Source organism: Aspergillus pseudoviridinutans (genome assembly GCF_018340605.1).
Source record: "Aspergillus pseudoviridinutans IFM 55266 DNA, scaffold_6, whole genome shotgun sequence".
In the NCBI taxonomy this organism is placed as follows: domain Eukaryota; kingdom Fungi; phylum Ascomycota; class Eurotiomycetes; order Eurotiales; family Aspergillaceae; genus Aspergillus; species Aspergillus pseudoviridinutans.
In genome coordinates, this window is record NW_025091286.1 from 973,442 (window position 1) to 998,029 (window position 24,588).

General features: G+C 50.5%; 6 protein-coding genes across 6 annotated transcripts; 4 read left to right on the forward strand and 2 right to left on the reverse strand.

Annotated features, from left to right (window-relative positions):
* Positions 1-423: 423 nt before the first annotated feature.
* Asppvi_008785 (ECM29 family proteasome component) lies at positions 424-6,240 on the forward strand (the record flags this gene model as incomplete). Its single annotated transcript, XM_043304650.1, has 4 exons — positions 424-5,352; positions 5,408-5,610; positions 5,697-5,776; positions 5,831-6,240. The coding sequence occupies 4 exons, from the start codon at positions 424-426 to the stop codon at positions 6,238-6,240; spliced, it is 5,622 nt and encodes a 1,873-aa protein (XP_043160585.1).
* A 4,342-nt stretch (positions 6,241-10,582) lies between these two features.
* Positions 10,583-12,640, forward strand: Asppvi_008786 (uncharacterized protein; the record flags this gene model as incomplete). Its single annotated transcript, XM_043304651.1, has 5 exons — positions 10,583-10,622; positions 10,689-11,290; positions 11,370-11,552; positions 11,641-12,162; positions 12,224-12,640. 5 exons carry the CDS (start codon positions 10,583-10,585, stop codon positions 12,638-12,640), a joined length of 1,764 nt encoding a protein of 587 aa, XP_043160586.1.
* A 1,117-nt stretch (positions 12,641-13,757) lies between these two features.
* Positions 13,758-17,515, forward strand: Asppvi_008787 (WW domain protein; the record flags this gene model as incomplete). The annotated part of the gene is made up of 3 exons (XM_043304652.1): positions 13,758-16,249; positions 16,306-16,912; positions 16,973-17,515. 3 exons carry the CDS (start codon positions 13,758-13,760, stop codon positions 17,513-17,515), a joined length of 3,642 nt encoding a protein of 1,213 aa, XP_043160587.1.
* Positions 17,516-17,998: 483 nt separating this feature from the next.
* Asppvi_008788 (lipase family protein) lies at positions 17,999-19,314 on the reverse strand (the record flags this gene model as incomplete). The annotated part of the gene is made up of 2 exons (XM_043304653.1): positions 17,999-18,967; positions 19,036-19,314. The coding sequence occupies 2 exons, from the start codon at positions 19,312-19,314 to the stop codon at positions 17,999-18,001; spliced, it is 1,248 nt and encodes a 415-aa protein (XP_043160588.1).
* A 585-nt stretch (positions 19,315-19,899) lies between these two features.
* Positions 19,900-21,192, reverse strand: Asppvi_008789 (WD40 repeat domain-containing protein; the record flags this gene model as incomplete). The annotated part of the gene is made up of 4 exons (XM_043304654.1): positions 19,900-19,940; positions 20,015-20,255; positions 20,314-20,900; positions 20,970-21,192. 4 exons carry the CDS (start codon positions 21,190-21,192, stop codon positions 19,900-19,902), a joined length of 1,092 nt encoding a protein of 363 aa, XP_043160589.1.
* A 337-nt stretch (positions 21,193-21,529) lies between these two features.
* Asppvi_008790 (U2 snRNP complex subunit MSL1) lies at positions 21,530-22,227 on the forward strand (the record flags this gene model as incomplete). The annotated part of the gene is made up of 3 exons (XM_043304655.1): positions 21,530-21,603; positions 21,660-21,873; positions 21,931-22,227. The coding sequence occupies 3 exons, from the start codon at positions 21,530-21,532 to the stop codon at positions 22,225-22,227; spliced, it is 585 nt and encodes a 194-aa protein (XP_043160590.1).
* Between the last annotated feature and the right edge of the window lie 2,361 nt (positions 22,228-24,588).

The following is a 24,588-nucleotide window of genomic DNA, read 5'->3' on the forward strand; positions in this document are numbered from 1 at the left end:
AGTGCATTTTCTTCTCCTGGCCATATCAGGGGTGTATTATGGTTTTAGAATCTATATCACCCTTCTTGACTCTCGGTCCCGCGAAAGTCTGCTCGATGTATTTCTTGCAACTCAACGGGCGCAGACGACCCACGGCTACTTGAACCTTCCGTTCTTCGGCTGACTTCCCTCGTCTTCCATCTGTAAGAATTGTCAAGTCGACATTTTTGATCGACTCAGCTCCCAACGTGATGACTAATCATGGTACGTCCCCTGACCGGCAGAGCTTCTCAACCGCAGTGACGTGAGGGTGTATCTGCCTACGGAAGGCGAGTTGTATTCTAGTCATTCTATATTTAAGCATAGGTTCTGACATTCTTCTATCATCTTTCATATTATCCATGCTCCTGGTTAAGAATCTTATTTTCTCGTTCTGATTTCGTTATGGCTTCCGATGCCACGTTGGCAAGTTCCGAGGCTCGCGAGTTGAGCTTAATATCAAAGGTTGAATTAAGAATCGCACTTGCAGACACAGATGAGAAACTTGAAGGTCTTCTCAACACATATCTGGCTCCGTTGTTACTGAAGCTGGGCTCCGAGAGCCACGCAGTCCGCAGTAAGGTCATTGCGGTGTGCCAACATATCAATACGAGAGTTCAAGCACCGTCCATCCAACTGCCCGTGGCAGCTCTACTAAAGCAGTTCAAAGACCAGAAGTCTCAGCTGATTAGACATTTTGATTTGCTTTATCTTCAACAAGGCATTGATCGTTTGGGCCTCAACGCGAGAATTGACATCTTACTCCCTCTCCTCCAGGGAATCTCTGAGATCGGAACAGCAACCAATCAAGGTGCCATTATCTTCAATCTTGTCTTGCGGCTTCTGCCTTTGCTCAGTCTACCGCCAAAGGGCAGTGAAGAGGATGCACAGTTGAAGTCGAAGCTTGGTCTTTCTGACCAGGATACGGGCTTTTTGTCTTCGTGGTTCGAGAAGTTACTTCTTCTGTACCCTGCTGAAAAGAATGCAACAACATGTCCTGGGCTATCACCCGCGGAGTACTCCTTTCTGAACAAAGGCCTTCCTGCAGATGAGACATGGAACCCTGCTTCGAACGGCGGGCTCAACCTTACTGCGACGAAAGTAACAGCTCTGAAGTTCCTCACTAGTGGAGCTTTCACAGACTCGGAGAGATTCATTCCCGCTCTTATCGCCTCTGCGGATGCAAACTCTCGAGTCTCTGACTTCGGCGAAGAGATTCTGAAGCGATTTATTCCTGACGTGGAAAATCCTGATGTGGTGCAGAAACTGTATAGCCTCTATTTTGGGGACGGTACGGCGGATGGTGCCCAGCCGGTGCGACCTCCCGTACAGTTGAAGATCCTGGTTTTCTTAGGAAAGTCGATCGTAGCCACGAAGGACACGGAAAGAGTAATTCGATTAATTGAGGAAGGTCTCCTCTCAGATAAAGCAAGGTCTTCCCAAGGCCTACAAGCCTCGAAACTGAGAACCCAGATCTTTACCTTCACAACCTGGGTGGTGCGGATGGGATCTCCCTCCGATCTCAAGCTGATGGCGCCGAAGCTCATAGCAGGGTTGAGGGACTTCATCCAGTCTCAGGGTTGGCCCAGCCCTGGAGCCAGCGGCCAAAGGCTTCCCGCATCAGACTTGAGCCTCCGGGGTCTTGCTTATGAGAGCATCGGCATACTTGTTCCTAAGGTGGATTTTCAAGTTCAGGATGACCAGGCGCAATTTTCTGATTTTGATCTGATCAAATGGCTGTTCACGTCCTTGAGCTCCGATGACTCGAGCCCTCAGATCTTTGTGAGCATTGAGCAGGCCCTGGGGAGTATTTTGAACTCTTCAGTGGACCGGTGGAATAAGGAATTTCAGGAGCAAATCCGTCCTTTCCTCGTTCATCAGATGGGTAACCAGCCCGGTGATGAAGATCCCATCACTGGATTCAAGGTCGTTCGCAGATCGCAATATGCCGCCGTTCGTTTTTCCAATCGATTCTTACCATATAGTGATGTTGTGGCTCGCTGGATTGACCTCATGGCTGTTGCGCGCGGATCGGAACTGAATCAAGAAGTTGTAGAGGAAGGCAAGAAGGGCCTACATCCTTATTGGTACCGGTTGCTCAATCCTAGCAAGGACGGAAAATGGTTCGCATCGGCAGCAGCAGATGAAACGGACCAGGCTTGGTACAGGTTTCCAACGTTTTCCGACGCGACTCGCTTTCTACTCGGCTCCCCAGCATCAACCGGAAGCGCAGTGGCGCCAGCTCTGTCCGCGCCCGAGGTTTTGTCGGGACCATACAGGACCGCTCTGCCTGTTGCTATCGCATTTCTTCGCAACATTCTTCTCTGGGAGTCTCTCTCAGCGTCCGGAAACATCGTGGAAATTGAGCAAGATTGGGATGTCAAACTCGACGTGCTTCTTACGTCTGATGAGGGAGCCCGACGGGGATTGAAACTGTACATGCAGTCGTCGGACAAGGAAGCTGTTTTATTATTCCTAACAAGCGCCTTGACTGGTCTTACGAGTGACAGACGACTGGGCCTGCAGCGGTGCGGAGAGCACTTTGTCAACATCTGCTCGCTGGCGTCAAATGAAACGGTTGGGGCTATGGTTCCGCAGGCGCTGTCATTGAAAGCCTCTGTAACCAGTACTGATCAGGAAATACAGAACAAGGCTGCGCAATCTCTTGGGATTTTAGCATCTCACCCTGCGTTTTCGGATGCCGATATCCGAGGACTGCTTTCAGATCTCTCAGATTCCGTATCCACATGGAAAACAGCAATCGGAGAAGCCATGCTGAAGATACGGGGCGCAATCCTTGCCCTAGCTTATATGCTGAGCAGGCTTGCGTTTCGCAAGGCGCTCCATAGGGCCTCCAACGAACAGGTGGAACAATTCACAAGCACTGTATTTGACCTGGTAGAGAACTCTCGTGACGCTCTCCTCCGACGCTCCGCACAAGTAGCACTCGGACTACTAAGTCTCTCGGGAGTTCTGTCGCCGGCAATGATCTCTGATGCCAGATGGAAGCAAATCAAGGAGAAACTGAATCAAGACGCAAAATCCGAAAGTGACAACGCCATCACCGCCCTGGGCCTTCTGGCCTTGACCTTTGCGAGATCAAGTACTGAACATGTGCTCTTTAAAGAGCTGCTCTCTTCACTTTATGAGCTGCATGAGATCCGAAGCCCCGAGATCCATTTTACTATCGGTGACTCATTAAGTAGTGCCGCGGTCGGTTGGAATTCGAAGTCACTACTTCGGCAATTTGACGTCGATGAGGAGGTTCCGCACATGACAATTTCGGAGAAAGTCCTCGCTGAGATGACCGACAAGATCATAGCGGACTGCACCGCATCAAAACCCTCGCTAAGGAAGTCGTCCGCTATATGGCTTTTGTGTCTGATCAAAAACTGCGGACATCTGGCCGAGATACAAAGCCGGTTACGCAAATGCCAGGCCACATTCACAGGCATACTCGGAGATCGTGATGAAGTTGTGCAGGAGACTGGAGCACAAGGACTGGGCCTCGTCTACGAGATGGGCGATCAATCCCTTAAAGACGACCTTGTGCGAGATTTGGTGGACTCCTTCACTGCGAACAAGTCTAACCTCGGAGGAGGCAAAGTCCACGCAAATACGGAGCTTTTCGAACCTGGTGCTCTCCCTACTGGAGAAGGGTCGTCGATTAATACATACAAAGATATCATGAATCTCGCATCTGAGGCTGGTGACCCAACAATGGTGTACCGGTTCATGTCGCTAGCCTCCAACAACGCGCTTTGGACTAACCGTGCCGCTTTCAGCAAGTTAGGTATCAGCAGTATCTTCTCTGATTCTAGTGTCAACGGATATCTGGCGAAGAATACCAAGATCTACCCGAAGCTATTCCGCTACCGGTTTGATCCCAACCCGAACGTGCAAAGATCCATGAACACCATCTGGACAGCATTAGTCAAGGACCCAACGGTGGTAATCAATACTCATTTTGACGAGATCATGGATGATTTGCTGACAAGTATGCTGGCGGGCCGGGAATGGCGCGTTCGTCAGGCAAGCTGTGCTGCGATCGCAGACTTGATGCAGGGACGGCAACCTGAAAAGTACGCAAAGTATCTGGATGATATCTTCACGAAAGCATTCAAGCTCCTGGACGATATCAAGGAATCAGTCAGAGTCTCGGCGCTCAAGCTCTGTCAAACGCTCACCAATGCAATCGTCCGTACGTTAGAGACGAGTGATCTGGAAACGAAACGAGCAAATGCCATGCTAGCAAGCGCCATTCCTTTTCTGCTAAGCGACAAGGGCATGGAGTCCAGTGTGCAAGAAGTTCAAGGATTTGCGATCGGGGCTCTGGTTCAGATGATCAAGAAGAGTCCCAGTGGCCCATTACGAGCGTTTGTCCCTCGCATAATCGAACAGTTTCTCAATTCGGTGAGCTCCTTGGAGCCTCAAGCGGTCAATTATGTTCACCTCAATGCGGACAAGTACGGGTTAACAGGCCAGGAAATAGATAAGATGAGATTATCTAGTATCCGCACCTCACCGATGATGGAAGTGATCGAACGATACCTGATTGACATGCTGGACGACGCCAGCATGAAGGAATTTGCACCCAGGTTGGAAGGTGTCCTCCGCTCTGCAGTTGGACTACCATCAAAAGTGGGATGCAGCCGTGTCCTTGTCCTTCTCAGCATGAGGCCAATGCTTTTCCGTCCGTATGCGGATCGGTTCATTCAGCTGCTCAGCAAATATGTCGTTGATCGGAACGAAACCGTCAGCGCATCCTATTGCACCTCCATTGGCTATCTCATGCGCTTGGCTACGGATGACCAAGTCTTGAAGACCATTAATTATGCCAAGAATCTATATCTGGCAGCGGAGGATGCCAATGAAAGAGTCATCTCGGCAGAAATTTTACATTCTACGTCCAAGCTGTCCAATGACCGGTTCATGGCGTTTGCTGCTACGACACTGCCTTTTATCTTCATTTCAAAGTATGATATGGATACGCATGTACGGGAAGTCTTCGATAATACCTGGCAAGATAACGTCGGCGGCACCAGGGCGGTTTCACTTTACGTCAAGGAAATTGCCAGTCTCGCTGCGGAGAACCTGGATTCCCCGCGGTGGGCTATCAAGCACACGGCAGCTCTTGGTATTGCAAATGCCATCATGTTGCTGGACACCGAGCTCGATCTCGCCACAAGTCAATCACTCTGGCCTGTGCTGGAGAAGGCACTGGCGGGAAAGACGTGGGACGGGAAAGAGGTTGTGCTCAAGGCGTTCGTGAAGTTCGCAAGCCAAGCTCAAAAGTTGTGGCAAGAGAACAAGCAGCTTAGTGACTCAATGAAGGTAAGTCTCAGCCTCGCGTAGCTTGTATACCTAGGATGCTAAGTGGCCTGATCAGGTTATCGTGATCAGAGAGGCGAAGCGCAACAACCCAACATATCGTCCGCATGGCCTCGTAGCTTTAGGCGGAGTCGCTCGCGCGCGCAAAGACGTGGATTTCATGCCCGATGCGCTGAACATTGTGTCTCGAGTACTGGACGAAGTCACGGATGCTGATACAGACTCCATGGACATTGATTCGGGCAGCGGCCAAAATTCCAAGTATGTCTACAAGTCTTGCTCCCCTTTCTCAGTTTTTTTTTTTAGGATCTTCTAGCTTCTCGAATAGATTTCTGACTCTTAAACAGACAAATCTTAGAAGATACACTGGCGGCCTCTGTAAGGTGTCTCTTTGAATGTCTTGAACCGTCTGCTGCTGCAGCGGGAGGTTGGTATCCACAATCCATCATTTCCTGTCAGGAGTTGCTGACCCGGACAACAGCAATCAAATCTTATCTCGAAGAAATGACACCATTGATTGACAAAGCTGTGATGAATGGGACGAGGAAAGTGCAGGTTGCCCTTTACGACGAATTGGGCAAGCTATTCGAGAGATTCGGGAAATGGGCAAGCGCAGGCAATGGCCAGAAGCCTGAAGCAGGCGAATTGCAGGGGTCGTTGGTGGCGCTCGCGCAAAAACTGCTTTGTCGGGAGATAGACATATCCATCGAAACCATCCGGATGGGACGCGCACAGGCCGCAGCCGCGTACGTTACTGTGTCCCAGCAGATGGGCTTAGAAGTCAGTCAAGCACTGCAGGAATCGGTCAAAACCTGGAGAGACAGCGAAAGATCGGGACCGGTACAACAAATCCTCAACCAGGTATTGGGTGACCTTGCGGTCTTGCGGTGAGACAAATCGAGAACGCGGAGAAGCGTGGTTTGTCCCAGCTTGAGAGGTGAGAAGTCGATAGGGTACCTGTCAGGCTGCCGCGCCGCAAGGCCCAGTTGCCCTGCAGTGATATTCAGCCGATCTATCTTCTTATCCATACCGTCGGGTTACGGCTGGGCCCGGGGCTGGGGAGATGCAGACAACCAATCAGGTTCGATAGTAGGGGATGCCGTCAGGCGCATCACTTGACCTGTGCATTTAGAGAAGAGCACCGGTCAGGGCAAATTGTACTGTTGAAACTCAAGCAATGACTACGTGGCCTAGAATTGCATGCATTATTTTGCTCCGAGGCTTGGGGGTTAGAAGACAGACCCATGACGAGCTGATGAATCATTTATTAAGCAAACTGTTTGGGGGTTCGTATTGTTGTCCGTTGCGGAGCCGAAGAAATAGACAGCTCCGCATCTGTCACTTATCACCCATCATCCATTAATATTGCAGGATGACGTTTAGAATTATTCGTATTGAATCCTGCATGAGGTATGGAGTAGTTATCCAAGAAAAATGGAAATAGGGTAACGGTGCAAAGTTGCGGACATGTCCTAGCGTAACTCATTAGATTTTTGTCCAGAATTCAGAATGACTCTTGGAGACTATGATTGGTGGGCATCCGGGGGTTTGTCTTACCCATCCGTTGGGCACGGGCCGAATAGTACAGGGACCAAGGTTGATGATCCAGACCGGCCGAGACCAGTCTCGTTAGGGAATGGGACTATTTTAGTCTTCATTCCTATGTAATGTCTACAGTGTACGGATTAATAAACGCTTTGCAGTTTAGACGCTTTGCAGTTGGGATCTAGACCATGGGACATGGCCATCTCACCGGAGAAGGTCGGCCTTTGATAGTGATACGTGGTGTCGAATCGACCTCTGCACAGGACCACGGATAAATGGAAAATACGAATTGATGGTGTATCCAGGCTTCGTTGAACTATTGATTCTGGGTTCATTGCTCGGATCCGACAGGTCAGGAGGTCTGTGAGGCCTGCACATAGTACTAAGCATTAAGCGAGACAGGGTCGCTCTCTGGTGTTGGCTTTAATTGACTGGAAGTTCGAGCTAGCAAGAAAATTAATTTATGCTTACACTTTATGATCTGATCGAGTGGGAGATAGGAATCGAAGAATACGAATGCTAGGGTACTATGAGTGCCGTGCTGAGCGACAACCCATAGCAACATCCAAGGACCAGTACTCTCTTCATGAGACATCTTGCTGCTAGGCAGCTTGGCAGGTACATCATTGAGACTTAAGGTACTGGGTAACTAGTGGGTACTGCGTCCAGATACCCGACCATAATCCTAGTTAAAATGCACTCAAGCTGAAGCAGAACAAAACCAAGTCCGCCAATCAAAATCTGCTACAATCCATGGATGAGTTTACTCTAGCGCTGGCACTATTCCCGATCTGGCTAGCTGGCAATACTGCAGAACGCTTTTTTGGGGATGCAAGGAGCGCAGTCCGGAAACCAGGCAATCGCCCGAAACCCCATCCGTCTTTTGCTTTTCAGCCAGCCTTGTGAGATAACGATGACAACGTGCTTGGACTAGGAATGGGATAAGATGAGACTATGGTCGAATCCGGTGCGAACAAGCGAATTACTGCCAAAATTGAAGCTTGTCATTCCCTTTCGTTTCATGCAGAACTGCCAAGACTGGGCCCCTACGGGAGGTACAGCTGGAGTCAACCATGGAGGGGTAAAAGGCTATGAATTGAGCCTCCGATTTCTGGTCTAAGGACTTGCGTATCTAAAACTACCTACAACTTATTCCTGGCTGTTTGTTAACCGGAGCTTGAACTCGGACTCACCGATCACCTTGGAAGCTTGGAGTTCTTTTTTCAACGAGTGCTATTAGTATACCCCATGACCGTGCCTTGCGTGCGTGCAGTCCGGCGAGAAATCCGTGACGCAAGGCCGCCTGCAAGCCTGGAACATGATTTTTCCCCAGCTCAACTGACTGCGTGACCGTACAAGCCACAGAAGTGGATTCTAAGATATCGCCACCAGCGGACAAACTGCGGCATCAGTCTACCAGTGACTGCGCAATTGAGACCGGATCCGAGAATCGAAGCATATTTGATGTTAGCTGGAATCAGGATCATTTGGAATCCTGGGTAAAGCGAACTAGGGAACCAGTGGGGAGCGTAAGATTCCAAGCATTTCAGGTACCCTTAGTCTATGCCCTAGGTAATTGCACCGGAGCACTCCCTACATAGTATCAAAACTATTTTTTATCGCTTAGGAACCAGTCAAGGGAAGTAATTCGGGGTGCGTCTGACTCGGTACATAGTCATGCTGCATATTACGTGAAGATTGGTTTCATACTATGGAGTCTTACCTCGGTAGTACTCCGTATTTACCAAAGGAATAGTTGTTCGGAAATCAGACCTACGTGCTTGATTCAGGAGCAAGATATATCATTATTGTATTGTTGTAGCTGTATCTACTATCTGTCTAGATATCCTTAAACTTCCATTCTAGTATCTACTACTCCATAGAGTGTGGAGTGTGGACTAAAACCGCACTACTGTGTTGGCACTCAATAATGCACTTTATGGCCCGGGCCCGATCTTAGCGGTGCAGGGTCATAGAGGTCCTGGATCTCCGAGTCTTACCCTTATTCTGTACAAAGTAAAAATACTAATAATACTACCTATCAGTTCAATGTTAACGACGAATAGATTTTACCTTGCTGGGCTTCGTAGAGTTCAATGGTACTGTACTGAATTTGATACCTGAGAATAACAATTTAAATTTAGGTATTGTTGCAGGGCCCACTACCTTAGTACCTAGTGCTGTACCACTAAGAGACCAACCTTCAAATTCCATTTACCACATGGTTGGCACATGCGGTTCCAATCCGAATCATCCATCTCTATTTTTCCCTTTTGGCGCTTGCCCCCATCGATCGATCGGATTTGCCTGCTGATTTCTCGATCATAGGATATTAAATGCGCAATATCGTCGCTGGTCATGTGTCCAAAAGAAAAATAAATAAATAAATTAACGGAAGAAAGAAAGAAAACGAAAGATGAAAAATGAAAATGAAAAATCAAAAATGAAAAAAGGGAAAAAAAGCCTCTCGTCTTTCAGTGCTGTAGTGTTTACGCCGTCCATGCAGATACATTTTCTCAGATCCGCCACCACAGGCACAACCTGAACGGACCTCCGGTTCTGGCCTGCATCTAGACTAACGAAGTACCTAGATTCCTAGATATCATGCCGGCTTTGCTGGGTGTTCGTCTGAGATCCCTAGTGGCCTCAATGATGACAACTATTCATGCGACGTCCGAGCTGACTCTTCTTTGGTAGAGACAGACGCATTGTATCGACTTTTCCTTTCCCCTACTGCTTTAAAGACGGGGAAAAATGTATATACTATTACTGACCATGCCTTTATTTACTTTACATCAATCATCGTTCTTGAGTCTTACATGCTCTTGTTCCGACTTCCATTGACCTCATTCATTCCTCGACCACCTCTTGCTACCATCAGAGTGACTGTCAATCACTACTGTCGCCTCATCTACCTCGTCGTCGTCTCATCATACTGGCGCCTGAAGCACATTCACCTTCAATTGTTGCCTGTGAGATGGCCTATCCCTTACCTTCCCCGTTTAAGAGCACTTTCCTGATGAGATGAGTCCAGGACACGAAGAACTCATCTCAATGACAGCCTTCAAGTTCGGGATGCCGCCAAAGAAGAGCGCTTCTTCCCGCAAGCGCGCTCTCGTGTTACCCATCATTGCCCCAAAGGACGATCACACAACCTCCCACCCCAGCTTCGATACCTCCATAACCGAGCAGACACCACTTCCCAGACCACGTTCGCGATTCCCTCCGCGATCTCGTACAGGGTGCTGGTAGGTCTTTCCGATCAAGATTCGGCGCTTTTGGCGAGTCGTGCGCTGATGTCATACTTGCTTCCCTCTAGGACATGTAGAGTGAGCCAGCTTTTTCATCCTGAACTTGCCTGCGGGGTACATGAAATTTACTGACTTCTATGTCTTCAATTGGATTAGAGTCGCAAAGGTTAGTCTAAGCCTACTCGCATGCGCCTTTGGTTTGGTATATCCGGGACGGGTTGACCTTTTTTATTGGATTGGACTTTAGTAACTGGTCTACAGTCAAGTGCGACGAAGGTCATCCGCAGTGCAATGTAATACATCTTGCCTCTTGAATTAACCTCTCCAGAAATGCAGTCTGACTCCTATATCATTAGCAATGTTCGAGGTTGGGTCACACCTGCGATTATCGACCTCGTCTATCCTTTCGCGACGACACACGCCGAACCATAGAGCGGATGTCTGATATCACAATCGCGGGCAATACAGTTTGGGATCGTGAGACACCTTTGCTTTCTATTCCTCGTCGAGATATGATACTAACTCGCCAACGTCAAATCGCAGCAAATGCATGTTCGCAAAGCAGGAACGTCTCGAGCGATCCCGCAACGGATGATCTCCTACCCCCTTTTCCACAGCTCGCTACGGACGAAGAACGGGAGAGGAAAGCAGAAACATCGAGACCTGGAACATATCACATCATCGTCATTCCGGAAAGTTTTACGCATCTTCCGGAGTACATTGAGGATGCTTCTGAGGAAGAGCTTAGAGATACAATCCCAAGTCCTTTGTGCGGGAACACCGAGACCGCCCACTTCACGAACAATCCGGAGCTTGAAGATTCCAACGTGGTCATCCTGAAACAATTCAAAGACTCCAAACGGTCATCGTCTTCTCAGTATCGGAGTGCAAGCCATTCACCGACATCCGACTTGCGCGAGTCTTCTCTTTCCGCCGCCACAACTGATGCGACATCTCAGAATGCCGCAGATGACGACCCAATTCTGGACATGTTGGAACAGGAGAGTCTAGAGGCGATTCTTCTCGGTCATTTTCGCGATGTGGTGTGGATGCAGCTCGTTCCAACCGGAGGGATCTTCAACTTTGCGGGTGGAAGCTCACTAGACGCCGATGTCTTCGACCGTGAATCCACAAACTTCCCTCCTGTAAGATTTGCCATTCCCTCGCCTACATGATCAAATTACTTTCCTTTTCTTTTTTGAGTCCTAACGGCACGACCCATAGCTCTTCCATGCGATGATGGCAATTTCCGCCCTCAGTCTCGACCGAAAAAGTGGTAGCCACAGTATAGACGCTCTGCATTACTATCACCAGGCATTTCTATCACTCCAAAATAACATATGGAGCGACAAAGACCTATTATTGGATGGCCTTTTCCTGACGCATTTCTTGCTTTTGGCGTACGAGGTTGGTGTTACGTTTTCCCCGTCTTTTCCATCAAGCCCGCACTGGCTGAACGTGCTATGTGATGTCCACTTACACCTCAAGTACGTAGCTTGCGGCAGCTGAGCTTGATGGCTCGAATTTATGGTCTCACCACATCTCCCGATTACTCCACATATCGGCTCTTCGGCGCTCAACGTTCGGGACCGAGCCATACCCGCACATAATCTGGTGGATTTGCAGCGTTGATCTTTACGCTCTTTTAAGCGGAGCGGGGACTGGGTCTTTTGTCCAGGAAGCGTTGGAGAATCCAGCTCTGCTCCCTGGGCTTGGTGCTTTCCAGCAGTCTATGCATATCCAAAGCTATCGCAGTGTCTCTCTTGAAGACGGTGATTCCTTGATTGTATTACGGCTGTACCATGATACTTTCAAGCTCGCTGCAAGACTCGGATTCCTTGCAGCGGAGTCACGCAGAATCAACCTGCCCTTTCCTTGTTCCCATCACGACCAACCTCAAAGGGAAGTTTGCGACTGGCGCGAAGCGTTGTGGCTGTTGTGGAACTCGCCAGAAGCCCAGTTTCTCGTGCGGGCACAAGAGAGCTTACCACTATTTTTACAAGAAATCCTCTGGCAGGTGGGTTGATTTGTCGCTTTGGTCTTTTGGGCCCCCATGATACTGACCGCTCGGTCGACAGACCTCTCTGTTATACCATACCTCACTCCTCTTCTCCTACACCAGTCTCTGGCCTGGGCAGTGTTTCGGTCCCGGAGCTGCGTCTCAAGAAGAACTTCGCCACCATGCTGCAGCTGTCTTCAGCGTCGCAGAATCTGTTATGGCGCAAAGCAAAGAGAATGGCTGGCGCTCTGTGACCTTTCCCATTTTCCTGGCGGGATCCGTCACCCCTTCCAGCGATCTCAAAGTGATAGCCCTGGACATGCTTTCCAGGTTAGAGGCGCAAGAGATCGGCCGCAATGCAACAAGTATCCGATACCTATTTCAGGTGGTGTATGAGCGACAGATGCAGCAATCCCAGGGCGTCGGCCATCCGGGGAGCGCTGACTGGGTCGAGATTCTTGCGGAACACGGTCTGTCTCTGGTGACTTACGGGTGACACGACAGTGATGATGAATTTATCTGGATGATACCCCTTTTCTTTATGGTTTGTCGGTGTGACAGTTACGCGCTTGAGCATGGGAACATGATTTGTATGCATAGGGTTGCAAAGGCACACGGAGGTAGGATTTACTGCATATATAGTCGGCGAAAGAGCTGTGCCGTGTGTGTTTTTGTATGATATAGGCTGGTCATGACCTGCAATCTAGCCGATGTGAGGGAGGGTAGAGAGAGCTCTGCAGAATCCGTGGATAGGCTCGCAGCGGGCCGGTCCAGAGTTGATCTTTCTTTTCTTCCAAGCTTCCAACTACTACAACTGAAGTTATCTGTGAACCGTACTCTGATAACCCTGAATACTCCCATCAGCACCTAAGCGCCCAAATGATACAGGTTTATACAAAATCCAACCACGAATGGTATAGTTTCTGCTATTTGCTTGTCGATCCTATTCAAGGCTTTTCAGCGGTGATCCGTTGTTGCTCGCGCTACCCAACATTGGCGCTCGCAGAAGAGTTTAGTGCCATACCCTTTGTCCCGTAATCATCCAGACTCAAATCGCAGATATTCAAGGCATCTCGGCACAGTCATTGGGCGCTGCCGAGTTGGACGATGTCGTCGTGCAGGCCAATAACAGCGAGCCCAAGCGGGTTCTGGCACTCTAAATGTCTTGTCCGGCGGCTACTCCACGACTAGCACCGAGCATAGGTACATACGACCGTACGAGAGGACCGGAAAGCATTAGACGAGCCTAAAAGCAATGCGGTCTCGTCGTTGATGATAATTCTGCAAGACGTCCGGAGTGTCTCCCTTCATTTCTCTTCCTCGAGTAGAAGCGAGCTGCCTGAATAATACCTCTTCTCTGTTTCCCCCGCATCCCCCTGTCTGCTGTTGTTACCCCTCATCGGTCTCTCTCTCTCTCGCGCCTGCGCCACCAGGCAGCGTGATTTCAGCCCATATTTACACCTATCCACGGTCGCAATCGGTAAGAAAAAGGTATATTCTAGCTTCGCATTCTTTTTTCTCCTTTCCTGCGCTCGGTCGTCGATGTCTTCCTTTCTGACTTGTCATATTCCAGTCACTAGCACGAAACTGAGCATTGGTGATATATCGCTGCCATGAACCCCAGCAGCACCCATCAGGGTAACCCTGAGGGAGAACTGTTTCTCAATTCCTCGAGTCGACCACCGGCAGAATCTCCTGTGGTTGAGCCGTTACGTATCAGCAAAAGAGATACGCCTTCACCAGCATCCCAGGGTTCCGCGCCGCTTCCATATCCTGATGACCGGCCTAGGCTGGCCCAGATGCGCAGCTCATCCAGTTCCGCCGGGTCGAGTCCGACGACTGGTGAATCTGGCCGACATGGGTCCCCTATTTCATCCGTAAACAACTTGTCCTCGATGCCGGCAGGATCCAGCGCAACGAGACCGTCGCAGTACCCGGCAGTTCTTCGGCCGCGTGATGGCCGCGAGCCCAAGCCCGCTACGTTGGCCGAAAGACGGGGTAATACCGCTCCCAAACCATTACCAGAATCGCCGGGTCCAGATGCGCCAGATAGAGAAGCCTTGTTTGCCCGGAAATATCAGCGCGTGCCGGCGTCTTCGGCCCCATCGTCAGACGGTATCCAGCGGGAAGAAAGTGATTCTTATCCGGATTACCAGCAGCAGTATTGGCCGCCGCCTCAACCCTCGACTCCATCCGCTGTCTCTACGAGGCTAGGGGCGTCGCAGAGTCTACAACCTCCTAGCAGCACGATCAATCGAATCAGCTCAACGGCATCCAATTCGACAACCCGTGCCCAGAGGGGATCGCCTCCACCCCCGGAAACTCCCATCGTTGGCCCTGGCCAGCAACCTGGATCTGATATTGAGGCCCGGTATGCAGCTTCCGGCATTGCGGGCACGTCGACACTGGCAGGATTGCATGCGCAAAGTGCTGCCGCTCAGCGAAGAGCAGAACCGTACGCCGGTCAATTACCTAGAACCCAGCAGCACCAGCTTCCCACTCAGCGGCCGTGGACTCCAACAGAGCAGCCGGGGTCTCAACCACACGGTCCACCCACAGTTTACCAAGGCGCCGAGGTCGTGGGATCACGATCACCGAATCCACCGGCCAGTTCTTATCATCCTCCTACGCCTCAACCTATCGCAACACCACCTCATGCCGCTGCCCAAGACCAACAGCCGCCGAGGATTCCCCCCAACGCACTGGAGCAAGACCTTGAAAGGATGCGTATTAGTTCCTCGCCTCCCCCTGCGTACTCGAGCGTATCTGGACCTGCCGCTCCCCAAGGCTACCCAAATGAAAAGCAGCGTTTGTCGGCTTCGATGGGCCAGCCAGTTCTTGCAGCAAGCCATCCAGCAACCATGGCTCCTACCACTGCTGCTGCTGTTGCGGCGCCTGCTGCTCCAACAGTCTCGCCTCAGGATCATCCCGCGTTTGCCAATGAACCCCGGCAGCAGTCCCCGGCAGGTTTATCATCACAGAGTGGTACTTCGGCCGGGCGCCAGCCTAGCCCTGTGCAGAATGCACAAGCCGCTTCCTTGCCCAGCTCATCGACGGTTCCTCCAGCCTCTCCGCCGCCGCTCCCAGAAGGATGGATAGCCCATCTGGACCCTAATTCAGGACAGTACTATTATATTCACCTCCCAACTCAGTCGACCCAGTGGGAATTCCCCAAGGGACCGACTCCTTTAAATCTGAACGAAACTCCGTTGTCACCGGTCGGCAGCGTGTACAGTAGTCATCCTCTTGCCTCCCCCGGCCTTTCAGCTTTTGGAAAGCCATTGGCGTCTCCCGGCATACCTCTTACGCCTGGTCTAGCGCCCGGCTATGAGAGCCTGCAATCACCCGTTGTTGCTGGCTTCAGCGGGCCACCTCCAAGCAGTGGAATTGACCTGTACAAAGTTGCTCCAACCAACGGTGTTTACTTCGGCCCCTATCTCCGGTACACGAACATGGATCTCGAGCGCGGTATCTGGTTGGGCTCTATTCTGCTGGTCACCGACGCTGCACAGCCGCCGACCATTCACATCCATCAAAGCGTCGATCTGTCGCCCAATCCCCGGCAGCTCAAGCCAATGAGCATTGCCATGCACCAGCGCTGGACGTTTTACAAGTACGAGGTTGACTTGCGGATGGAGGAGTCTGGTCCCGCTAAGTGGACGTATGCTATTACGTCGCATCTTGGCTGCACTCGGTACGAGTTCCTGGTAGCTGGTCGGTACGAGACGAACTGGCGCTTCGTCGCCACTTCTGGCAACGACTTCTCGCTCAACGTGAATGCAAATGAGAGGTCCCGTCTGGGAGGAGTCGGTTTCATGTGGAAAGACATCATGCTGAAACATAATGAGATCGGAGGCTTCCATGCGCAGCTGTGCTGTGGTGGCCAGATTTACGCAGATCGAATGTGGAAGGAAGTTCCATCCCTGAAGCAGTGGCTTGCGATCAGTGGAAAAGAGGCTCGCAAAAATGCGCAGTGGACGGCAGCGCATGAGGAGGATGTTTCTCATGCGTATTTCCATTACTACACCAGTCATTTTGACCAGCCTTATCTGAGGGAATCGTTTGCTCAGATTCCGTACGTCTGCCAGATTGACGACCATGATATGTAAGTTTTGCCCTCACCTTGCCCTCTTGTGAAKGAGGAGCAACTGACGTTATCAGCTTTGATGGGTTCGGTTCGTACCCTGAGCATATGCAATTCTCAAACATGTTCAAGAACATCGGGCGAATTGGTATTGAGATGTATCTGCTCTTCCAACACCATACGACGCTGGACATCTTGCGAAATGTTAGCACCGACATAGATATTTTCACCATCACGGGGACAGGTTGGCACTTCGTCAAGTATTTAGGACCCGCAGTTGTCGTTGTTGGCCCCGATTGTAGGTCGGAGCGAAACCCGCACCAAGTGATAGCTGGACCGACCTATCAGGGCATTTTCCCCAAGGTCGCAATGTTGCCTCCTTCGGTGCAGCACTGTATATGGATGCTGTCGGTCCCCATCATCTACCCCCGGTTAGAGACTGCCGAGCACATCGCACATACTGTTGCCACGGGGAAAAGAGCTGTCACCGGGGCGTACAACGTGCTAGGCAAAGTCACAAGCTCTGTGGCCAGCGTGGTTGGTGCCAAAGATATGGTCGGCTCTGGTTTCGACTCGGTCAAGCGAGCCGTGGGTAAGTCAGGTCTCATGGGTGGGATATTAAGTCCCTTTGGGGAGCTTGATCTGCTCGATGAATTGCGCGATCAATGGACGCATGAATCCAAGGTCTGTGAATTGAGTTCGACTGTCATGCTCAATAACTGAGAGGTTAATGCGACAATACAGGATCTCGAACGGACATATCTCATTCGCACACTTCAAGGCATCGCCCATCAGAAGTCCCTGCGAATGACCTTCCTTTCCGGAGCCGTGAACGTCTGTGGTGCGGGATTAGTGCACGACCCAGCTCACCCAAAAGACCACAAGACCATGTACCAGATTATCTCCTCAGCTGTTGTCAACAGCCCTCCCCCTTCGTACATCATCAAACTCCTCCACAGCAGCCACAAGCCCCTATACATTCCCGCGAACGGGCACCGCTCCTCCCCGTCGCAACCCTCAGATACCAAGGAAGACATGATGGAGATCTTCCAGACGGACGTCACGGGCCAAACGCGCGAATATCGTAAACTTATGGGTCGGCGTAACTACGTGGCCATCGTCGCCTACGACCCCGAGGTCGTGAACACCATGTACGGCCAGAACATGCCCCATGGCAGCGGCAAGCTTAATCTCGCCGTCGACTTCATGGTTCAGGGCGACGGTACCTATGGGCATGTGGTCAAGTATGGACCCGTCATTGTCCCAAGCCTGGAGCATGGGAAGTGACGTCGGTTCGTCGCACGGTGCCCTGTCCAAGCGTTCTTTGGGTTTTCTCTTCCCCGGTCTGTGTTATGTGATGATGCATGACTTTCCTTTCTCCCAATCTCACCGTCGTTTTGTCTTTTCTTAATATATATTATGTGTTCATAGCGACGAGATTAGATTGCCTCAAGTCAAGTTTTGAATCAGTCATGGTTCTTTTTCTGGATCCCTCTCGTCCCTCAGATGAGCGACTTTGCGCAGACAACCAGCATTGAGCATGCCTGGTCCATTGCGCGAGCCAGTAGAAGCTAGATTCATCCCAAATCGGCATCTCTACACGTCTACAAAGCTATAACGCAAGATTTGGCCTTGCTAGCTTGAGAGGGATTCTTGTTCGAAAGTGGAAGGCATAATTGATTATCTCGCTAGATAGCATATCCAAATCACTACAATCACACCAAAAAAAAAAAAAAAAAAAAAAAAAGGATCTGTGTGATCTCGAACACCTTAGTTCTGAATGTCAGATATCTTGCCAGTTGGATCACCGCCTGGTACACAAAGCCCGAGCCGCCAGAAATAGTCGCGATGTGCGAAGAACAGCTCCCATAGTCGGTATTTGGAGGGAATGAGATGCCAAGGCAGGCTGAATGGCGTCTGTAATTGCTCACGATCAGCAACATCGGCATTTGCACTACTATGGGGATCCCCATCTACCAAAACGGCCTGATGGGGTGATTGGACTCGTTTCGATGGGTATTGCTTGGTCAAAATGATATCATCCAACTCCTTCAGCATTAGTCCTACAGCTTCATCCATTCCTGCAATACATCGAGCATCGTTGTCGCCCTGGCATAGTCTGATGTCAAGGGGTAAAGGTGAGAGCTCCTCCTTAGCAATAAATATCTCCCCCGCATGCATCTCATAACCCCATTCTTGCAATGGGAGTAGGGGCACCGGATCGTTGACATGTGTGACTCTTCGAAATCTTGGGTCCTGGGCATCAGCTCCCAAGCCATCCAGGTCGAAGCTTCGATCCAGAAATCCCACAAAGGCCTTATTTCCGATCCTTGGCTCTCCGAAAGTGGTCACTTGTGGATTCCACCCGCGCAGTTGCATTTCGACACCGGCGAGGGCGGCGACCGCGCCACCGAGCGAATGACCGACCAGAACCAAGCTGTAATCCGGATATCGGGCCCTTGCCGCGGCTACCTGCTCGAGTACTATGGCGCGAGTGTTTCTCCAAGAGGCCAGGAAACCTGCATGGACGGTGCAGTTCCGACATTGTAAATGGCCGGAGTCCCTTCCATTTTCGGGGTGATACGGTACATAGGGTTGAGGATAGGCGGATAGATCGATGATCGTGTTGGCGATCGAGTAAGTACCGCGAAAGGCAACGATGATGCGCTTCGGCGATGGTTCATGAGAGAGGGCTATGTAGCCACAGGAATCGGAGAGGAAAGGGCCTGTGTTCCATGTCTAGAGACGATGTAAGCGATCAAGCTTAGACAGGAAGGTAACATGTAAGTGAGAGACGTTCAACATACGGTGACCAGTTCGAAGCCCTGGAATTCGCTACAATGACTGAGACACTTGAATGGCTTTCGAATTTCAGTGGTCCCAACGCAATACGAGATATCGACGATACGTGCGAGCTCTTCAAGTGAGCCGAAGAGTTCCTCAGATATCTGCTGTTGACCTTCATCATTCCTGCCAAACATTGCGCCATCCACGCTCACAACGAAGGGACTGGAAAAGCAGGCGAAAATAGTGAGACAGACCAGGCAATACTTGTGAAGCATGATTGGAGAAACGCCCCATACCATGAGTCTCAGTCTCCTGGGCTAGAGAGCATTGTTGACTGTGTGCTCTATCAACAGCGGGACAGGCACTTGCTCGGCCCCTGGCCTTCCAGGAAGTTAGTGACAACGGAGCTCGTGATGTGCCATCGTGATTTGTGACGTTTTTCGAGAATCTGGGGTAGTCAGGTGACTCAGATCCATATCCAGTTATCCACATGTCTCCACTGCCCAAATTGCGCTAGCGGAGCAATCCAAATGACGTACCAGTCAACTGGTGACTGGTCCCGTCTGCCTCTTTGGGCTATTACAACAAACAACGATAATAATGCGGAGAGGAATATGTTAGATTTGTGGGTGCAATTTCCTCTAGCTGCATAACGCTCCTTGAATATTCAAATATGTTTCTTGCAGGTTGATAAGCCTATTCACATTGGTTGTCTAATGTGATTGCTGGATGAATTGGTGATTGTTCATTAATGTCAAACTTCTTCAACTAAGTCTACGTCAACCATGTTCAATAATTTGAGTGCCGGACTCTAGGATATAGAATAGTCATTTCAGAACAACGTCGACTACGTTGTTGAACAAGTATGGTAAGCTGGGGGACATCTAGATGCTCCAGACTACGACACGACCGTCAACTCCGCTCGCTAGTACGCAACCGTTAGTGACACTCTTCTCCGATAAGGCGGGAGTGCCTCATAGTGGAGCATGTATGACTTACTGCTAAATTTGTGGACCGCGCCACCCGTCTCTTCATACACCCTAATTGTGTTGATGGTGTTCTGATGGATCGTCTTAAGTTGTGTGTCCGCCTGAGTCTGTCCCTTGAGATCCATCTGGCGGAACATATTGAGGGCCGATTCGTCCCGCACACTGCCAGCTCCGGCTCCCGTCTTGCTCTCGATAGCGCCTGCCAGCTTCCACCCGCTCTCGTCACCGCTGAAGCGGAATGGCTCGCAATCCTAGCGACGGGTCAGCACGTTGGACTCCGCACTACTACAATGATCATTAGGAACTCACATGACCGGCGGCAATGATTTCATTCTCCCCATTCCATATCAGGCTAGTGAACGGCAAGAGACGCGTGGTAATGTTCAACATGGCCCTAGGAGGTTGTTCGGGGGCACTGGGGTAAACAACAGTGACACTGCTGTCATGTCCAGTGAAAGCTAGAGCGTTTCCACTCGGGGAGAAGCACACGGCATGGATCCATCCAGCCGAGTCGTTAAGAAACTCCCCGCAGACTGTGTTGAACGGAAGACGTTCTCCCCAAGCGCTCGGCTCTGGACGAGTGTCAATACCTTTGATGAAACTGGAGAAAACCCGTGCATGAGAGTCTGTCGAACCCGCGGCAAGCAGAACGGAGTTTGGGTGCCACGCGAGAGTAGTGATGGTGCTCCGAATGGGCTTCTTCAGGTGCTTTGAAATCCACCAGTCGTTCTCCTCTTCGAAGTAGCAGACGGCAATGACGCGGGCTCCCGATCCAACGGCAAATTTCTGCTCTGATGGAGACCAACGCACAAAAGTTGCAGCTCTGTTGATCCGGAGGAGAACTAGAGTCGGCTTCCACCCCGTCGGAGTTTGTTCCCAAACATAAGCATTACGATCTGTACACGAGGGTTCGGTTAGCTGGTGCTGGGGTCAGGATGGCTGCGGATCTGTGAAGGATGGTGTACCTTGGGAACAAGTGACGATACGGCCACTATTGGGAGCAATATCAACACTTGTCACCGTCTTTTCATGTCCCTTGAGTTCATCGGTCAAGGAGAACTTGCTGCCTGCTCGCTGATAAAGCTCCACATTATTCTCCCGTGCAACAGCCAAGGTGCTCTTATCGCTTGAGAAGGAATGATCCGCAATTGGACTGTGAAACAAATGATGGACCTCGGGTGCAGACATGGTAGTATGGACGACAGGAGGAGCTCTCTACTGTCAGGCGAAAACGAAGTTTATTTGGAGTGTGGTGGGCAGGACAGGATAGTCTTAAGTAGAGAGAGCAACCTCCTCGAATGGCCATGCGGGACCAGGGGAAGATGACGAATGAAGCGGGCGGAGCGATTAGGTAATGTATCACATGACCAGGGAGCTAAGGACGTCCACACAGCAAAAGATGGGCGAATGGTGTTCATGCATTGGAACGCGTTCGCCAGTAACTACAGAAGCTCACTCGAATTTTTCGCGCGACTCTCCGCATTTAAGTCTCAGTATCTCGGTCACATCCCTGTCTCTTTGAGTCATGTCTGCAAGAGTGGCCTCCGGACGCGGCGGCAATCAGAACAAATCTGTACCTGCTGGCGTACCGAACCAAACGTCAGTCTACCTGCCTTGGTCCTACTGCTAATTGGAAATGTCTGACAGAAAATCAGGCTATATTGTACCAATCTCCCAGACAAACTCCGGAAGTATGACTTACGGTTGTCGCTCTATACCCTTTTCTCCACCTACGGTACTGTCTTGGACGTCGTGGCCATGAAAACTGAGAAAATGCGCGGTCAAGCGCATATTGTGTTCAAGGATGTCCAGGCTAGCACACAAGCTATGCGCGCGTTACAAGGCTTTGAATTCTTCGGGAAAGAAATGGTAGGTGCCTTTTGATTTAACGGATTTGCCATTGGTCTTAACATGTTGCATTTTCAGAAAATTGTCTATGCCAAGGGCACGTCGGATGTGATCGCCAGGCTACGAGGGACCTACAACGTCCCCACAGCTACTGCTGCCCAAGCTACAGGTGCTTCCACAGATCTCCAGAAATCGATCTTCAGCGGTCCCCCTGGATCCACAGCACTGCCCCCGAAACCCGCGGGGCAGGTTAACGGCGAGGCCCAGGCAGCTCATGGAACTAAGCGGCCTCGTGAGGAAGAAAGTGATGAAGAAGAGGCACCGATGGACGAGGACAGTGATGTACCAATGGAAGCCTCGTCAGATGAAGATTAAGAGCGCATGGTCACTTGCGGCTATCCCCGGTTCAGAGAGAGGGATTAGTGGTATGAGGGAGCGCTAAAGAACTTCTCGAAGCATCGTTTGCTTCGAAATCCGCCTGATTTAACTCCGGGAAAGGTTCTTGCGTATCTGTTGCAAAAATTTCACGCGGCAGTCGAAGGCCAACGCAATTGCCTACCAGCCCAAGCCAGATGAGGAGATAGGTTTCGGCAGTGATCTTTCGCCACCCTGCAATACGCATCATCGCATCGGCGGTGTTGCAAGGGTGAACGAAGAATGCCGGAACACCAGATTCAGGATGATACTACGCAGTGTGAGCTCCGCAACGATCTGATATGCGAAAGAAAACAATAAAAGCACATGCACCTACGCCAACACTAATGCCACCCATGACACCCACACTTTGCAGTTCCTTTCTGTACTGGTCCGGTACCAGAAGGTGATAGACAGCGTCTATCTCTAGCGACTGTGGATGACCATCACGCCGTAACAGGAAATATAGGACGGGAACGCGGTATACGGGGGAGAGAAGGATGTCATAATCTACATGTAATCCGGCACTCGTCTGGGTTGTTCGAATCAGAGCTTCCTGGTGTTGGCTGTCAGATCATAGTGCAGATGTACATAGGAGCACTTTGTCCACGAACAGGATCATCTTCGCACAAATTTGGTTCTTGAGACTCGCCCAGTTCTGGAGGGATGTCGTCAATGCGTTGGCTGATGGGGTGTTCAATGCTTCGCGAAATTTTGAGAATAGCGCCAGTAGTCTAGAAGGTCGACAAAGCAAAGGGTGAAAAATAACATCAGAAAGTCTTGCCTCACGGTCCAGTGTATTGACCGCTCGAAGAAGAGAGCTCTCGAGAGTGAGTCCTTACCTTTTGCACAAGCCTAACGGAGGACCAACCTACATGAAATGGATCGCTGGCCAAATCATGAAGTCGACCCACGAAAGCGCGACAGGCGCAGGCGAATTCATCTGGAGTTAGCGAGGGAAAGGCCGAAAGGGGGCCCTGGCTGGACGGAAACGTCATTCGACTGCGCGGTCAGCAGAGACGCGGTGTAGGTAAAGCTGGATAAGTAGGTAGCGAAGGTAGGCAGAGTGCTCGATAGCCGACAAAAAGCGATCGCAGAAGCTCTTGCGTTGCAGTGCAGAGTGCAGACGCACTGTACACCGACTCGGTTGCCACTGTCAACCCAGATCTCCCACGACGCGTTCAGAACTGGGCTGGCATTGATCAAGGGTAGGTTGCTGTTTGCAGAAGTCCTTAGGCAGCTGTGCGGTAGGTATGCATTTGACCGTCCCCGTCCCAAGAGTTCAAAACAACCTCCGGATACGGAAAACTTCCGAACGGTAGGCGGAGAGTGTCTGCACTCCGTACTGAGGCTCCTTCTGCTGTCTATCCAGTATCTAGGTAATTAGCAGCTGGTGATGATTCATATAGCGGTTCGGGTTAAACCAAGATATGTCGTCACCGTAAAAAGCGTTTATCGTGGAAGAGAAGAAGGGGATAGCATAGAATAGATGCTGCGCAGCGAGCAGTTGGCCTAAGAGGAAAGTAGTTTCGAACCTCGCAGTGCTTGGGACTCAACGATTAATCGGATTAAGAATACAACAATGGTATTGTGAAATCGAGATCTTAAAACTATCCACAAAATCTAATCTTGTCTAAGATCACCCTTTGGGATTCCAAGACATCCAGCACACCGGGTCCCGTAGTGAAGGTACATACAATGGAAGGTACCTCGGAGCCCCCTTTTGTCTGAGATTCTGTAAGCACGATTCTATGTAGCACTTATCCAATGACAGTAAAGTTCGCGATCAGAGCCCGATCTATCATCTACGTCTCTGAGAGTCGGAGTTGAGTCAGTGGCTGTTTCACTTTGCAGATGCTGTTTGCGACAACCTTTGATCTTGTCTACCACCGCCACACCACCTAACAATCTAGCATCTAGTCTAATCCTGCAGTCAAAGCCTGAATGAACTAACTGATAACTAATTGTCTAGACCACGCTCCCCAGTGTCCGTCTCTACCTTAACTGTACTTACCTATTATCTTTCAGCTAAAGGACTACCTGCGCAATTTTCCAAGTCCAGTTACTCCCACTGTTCCAACTTCCAACTTCCAAGGTTGTTCTTGAGCTAGCCTATCCAAGTAACATTGTTGTTGCACGGATTCATGGTTTGATGGTCCGAAAACGTGAGATAGGAGGAGAGTACCTTTTAGTCCTTACCCACTTCTAATAACCAACCAGTCATTAACCAGTACCTTGCCATGTTTCCCGCTGGTTTCGAGCTTGATTCAGCAAAATTAATACCCTAGATAATCATCAGGTAGCTGTCAGCTGGTGGATGGT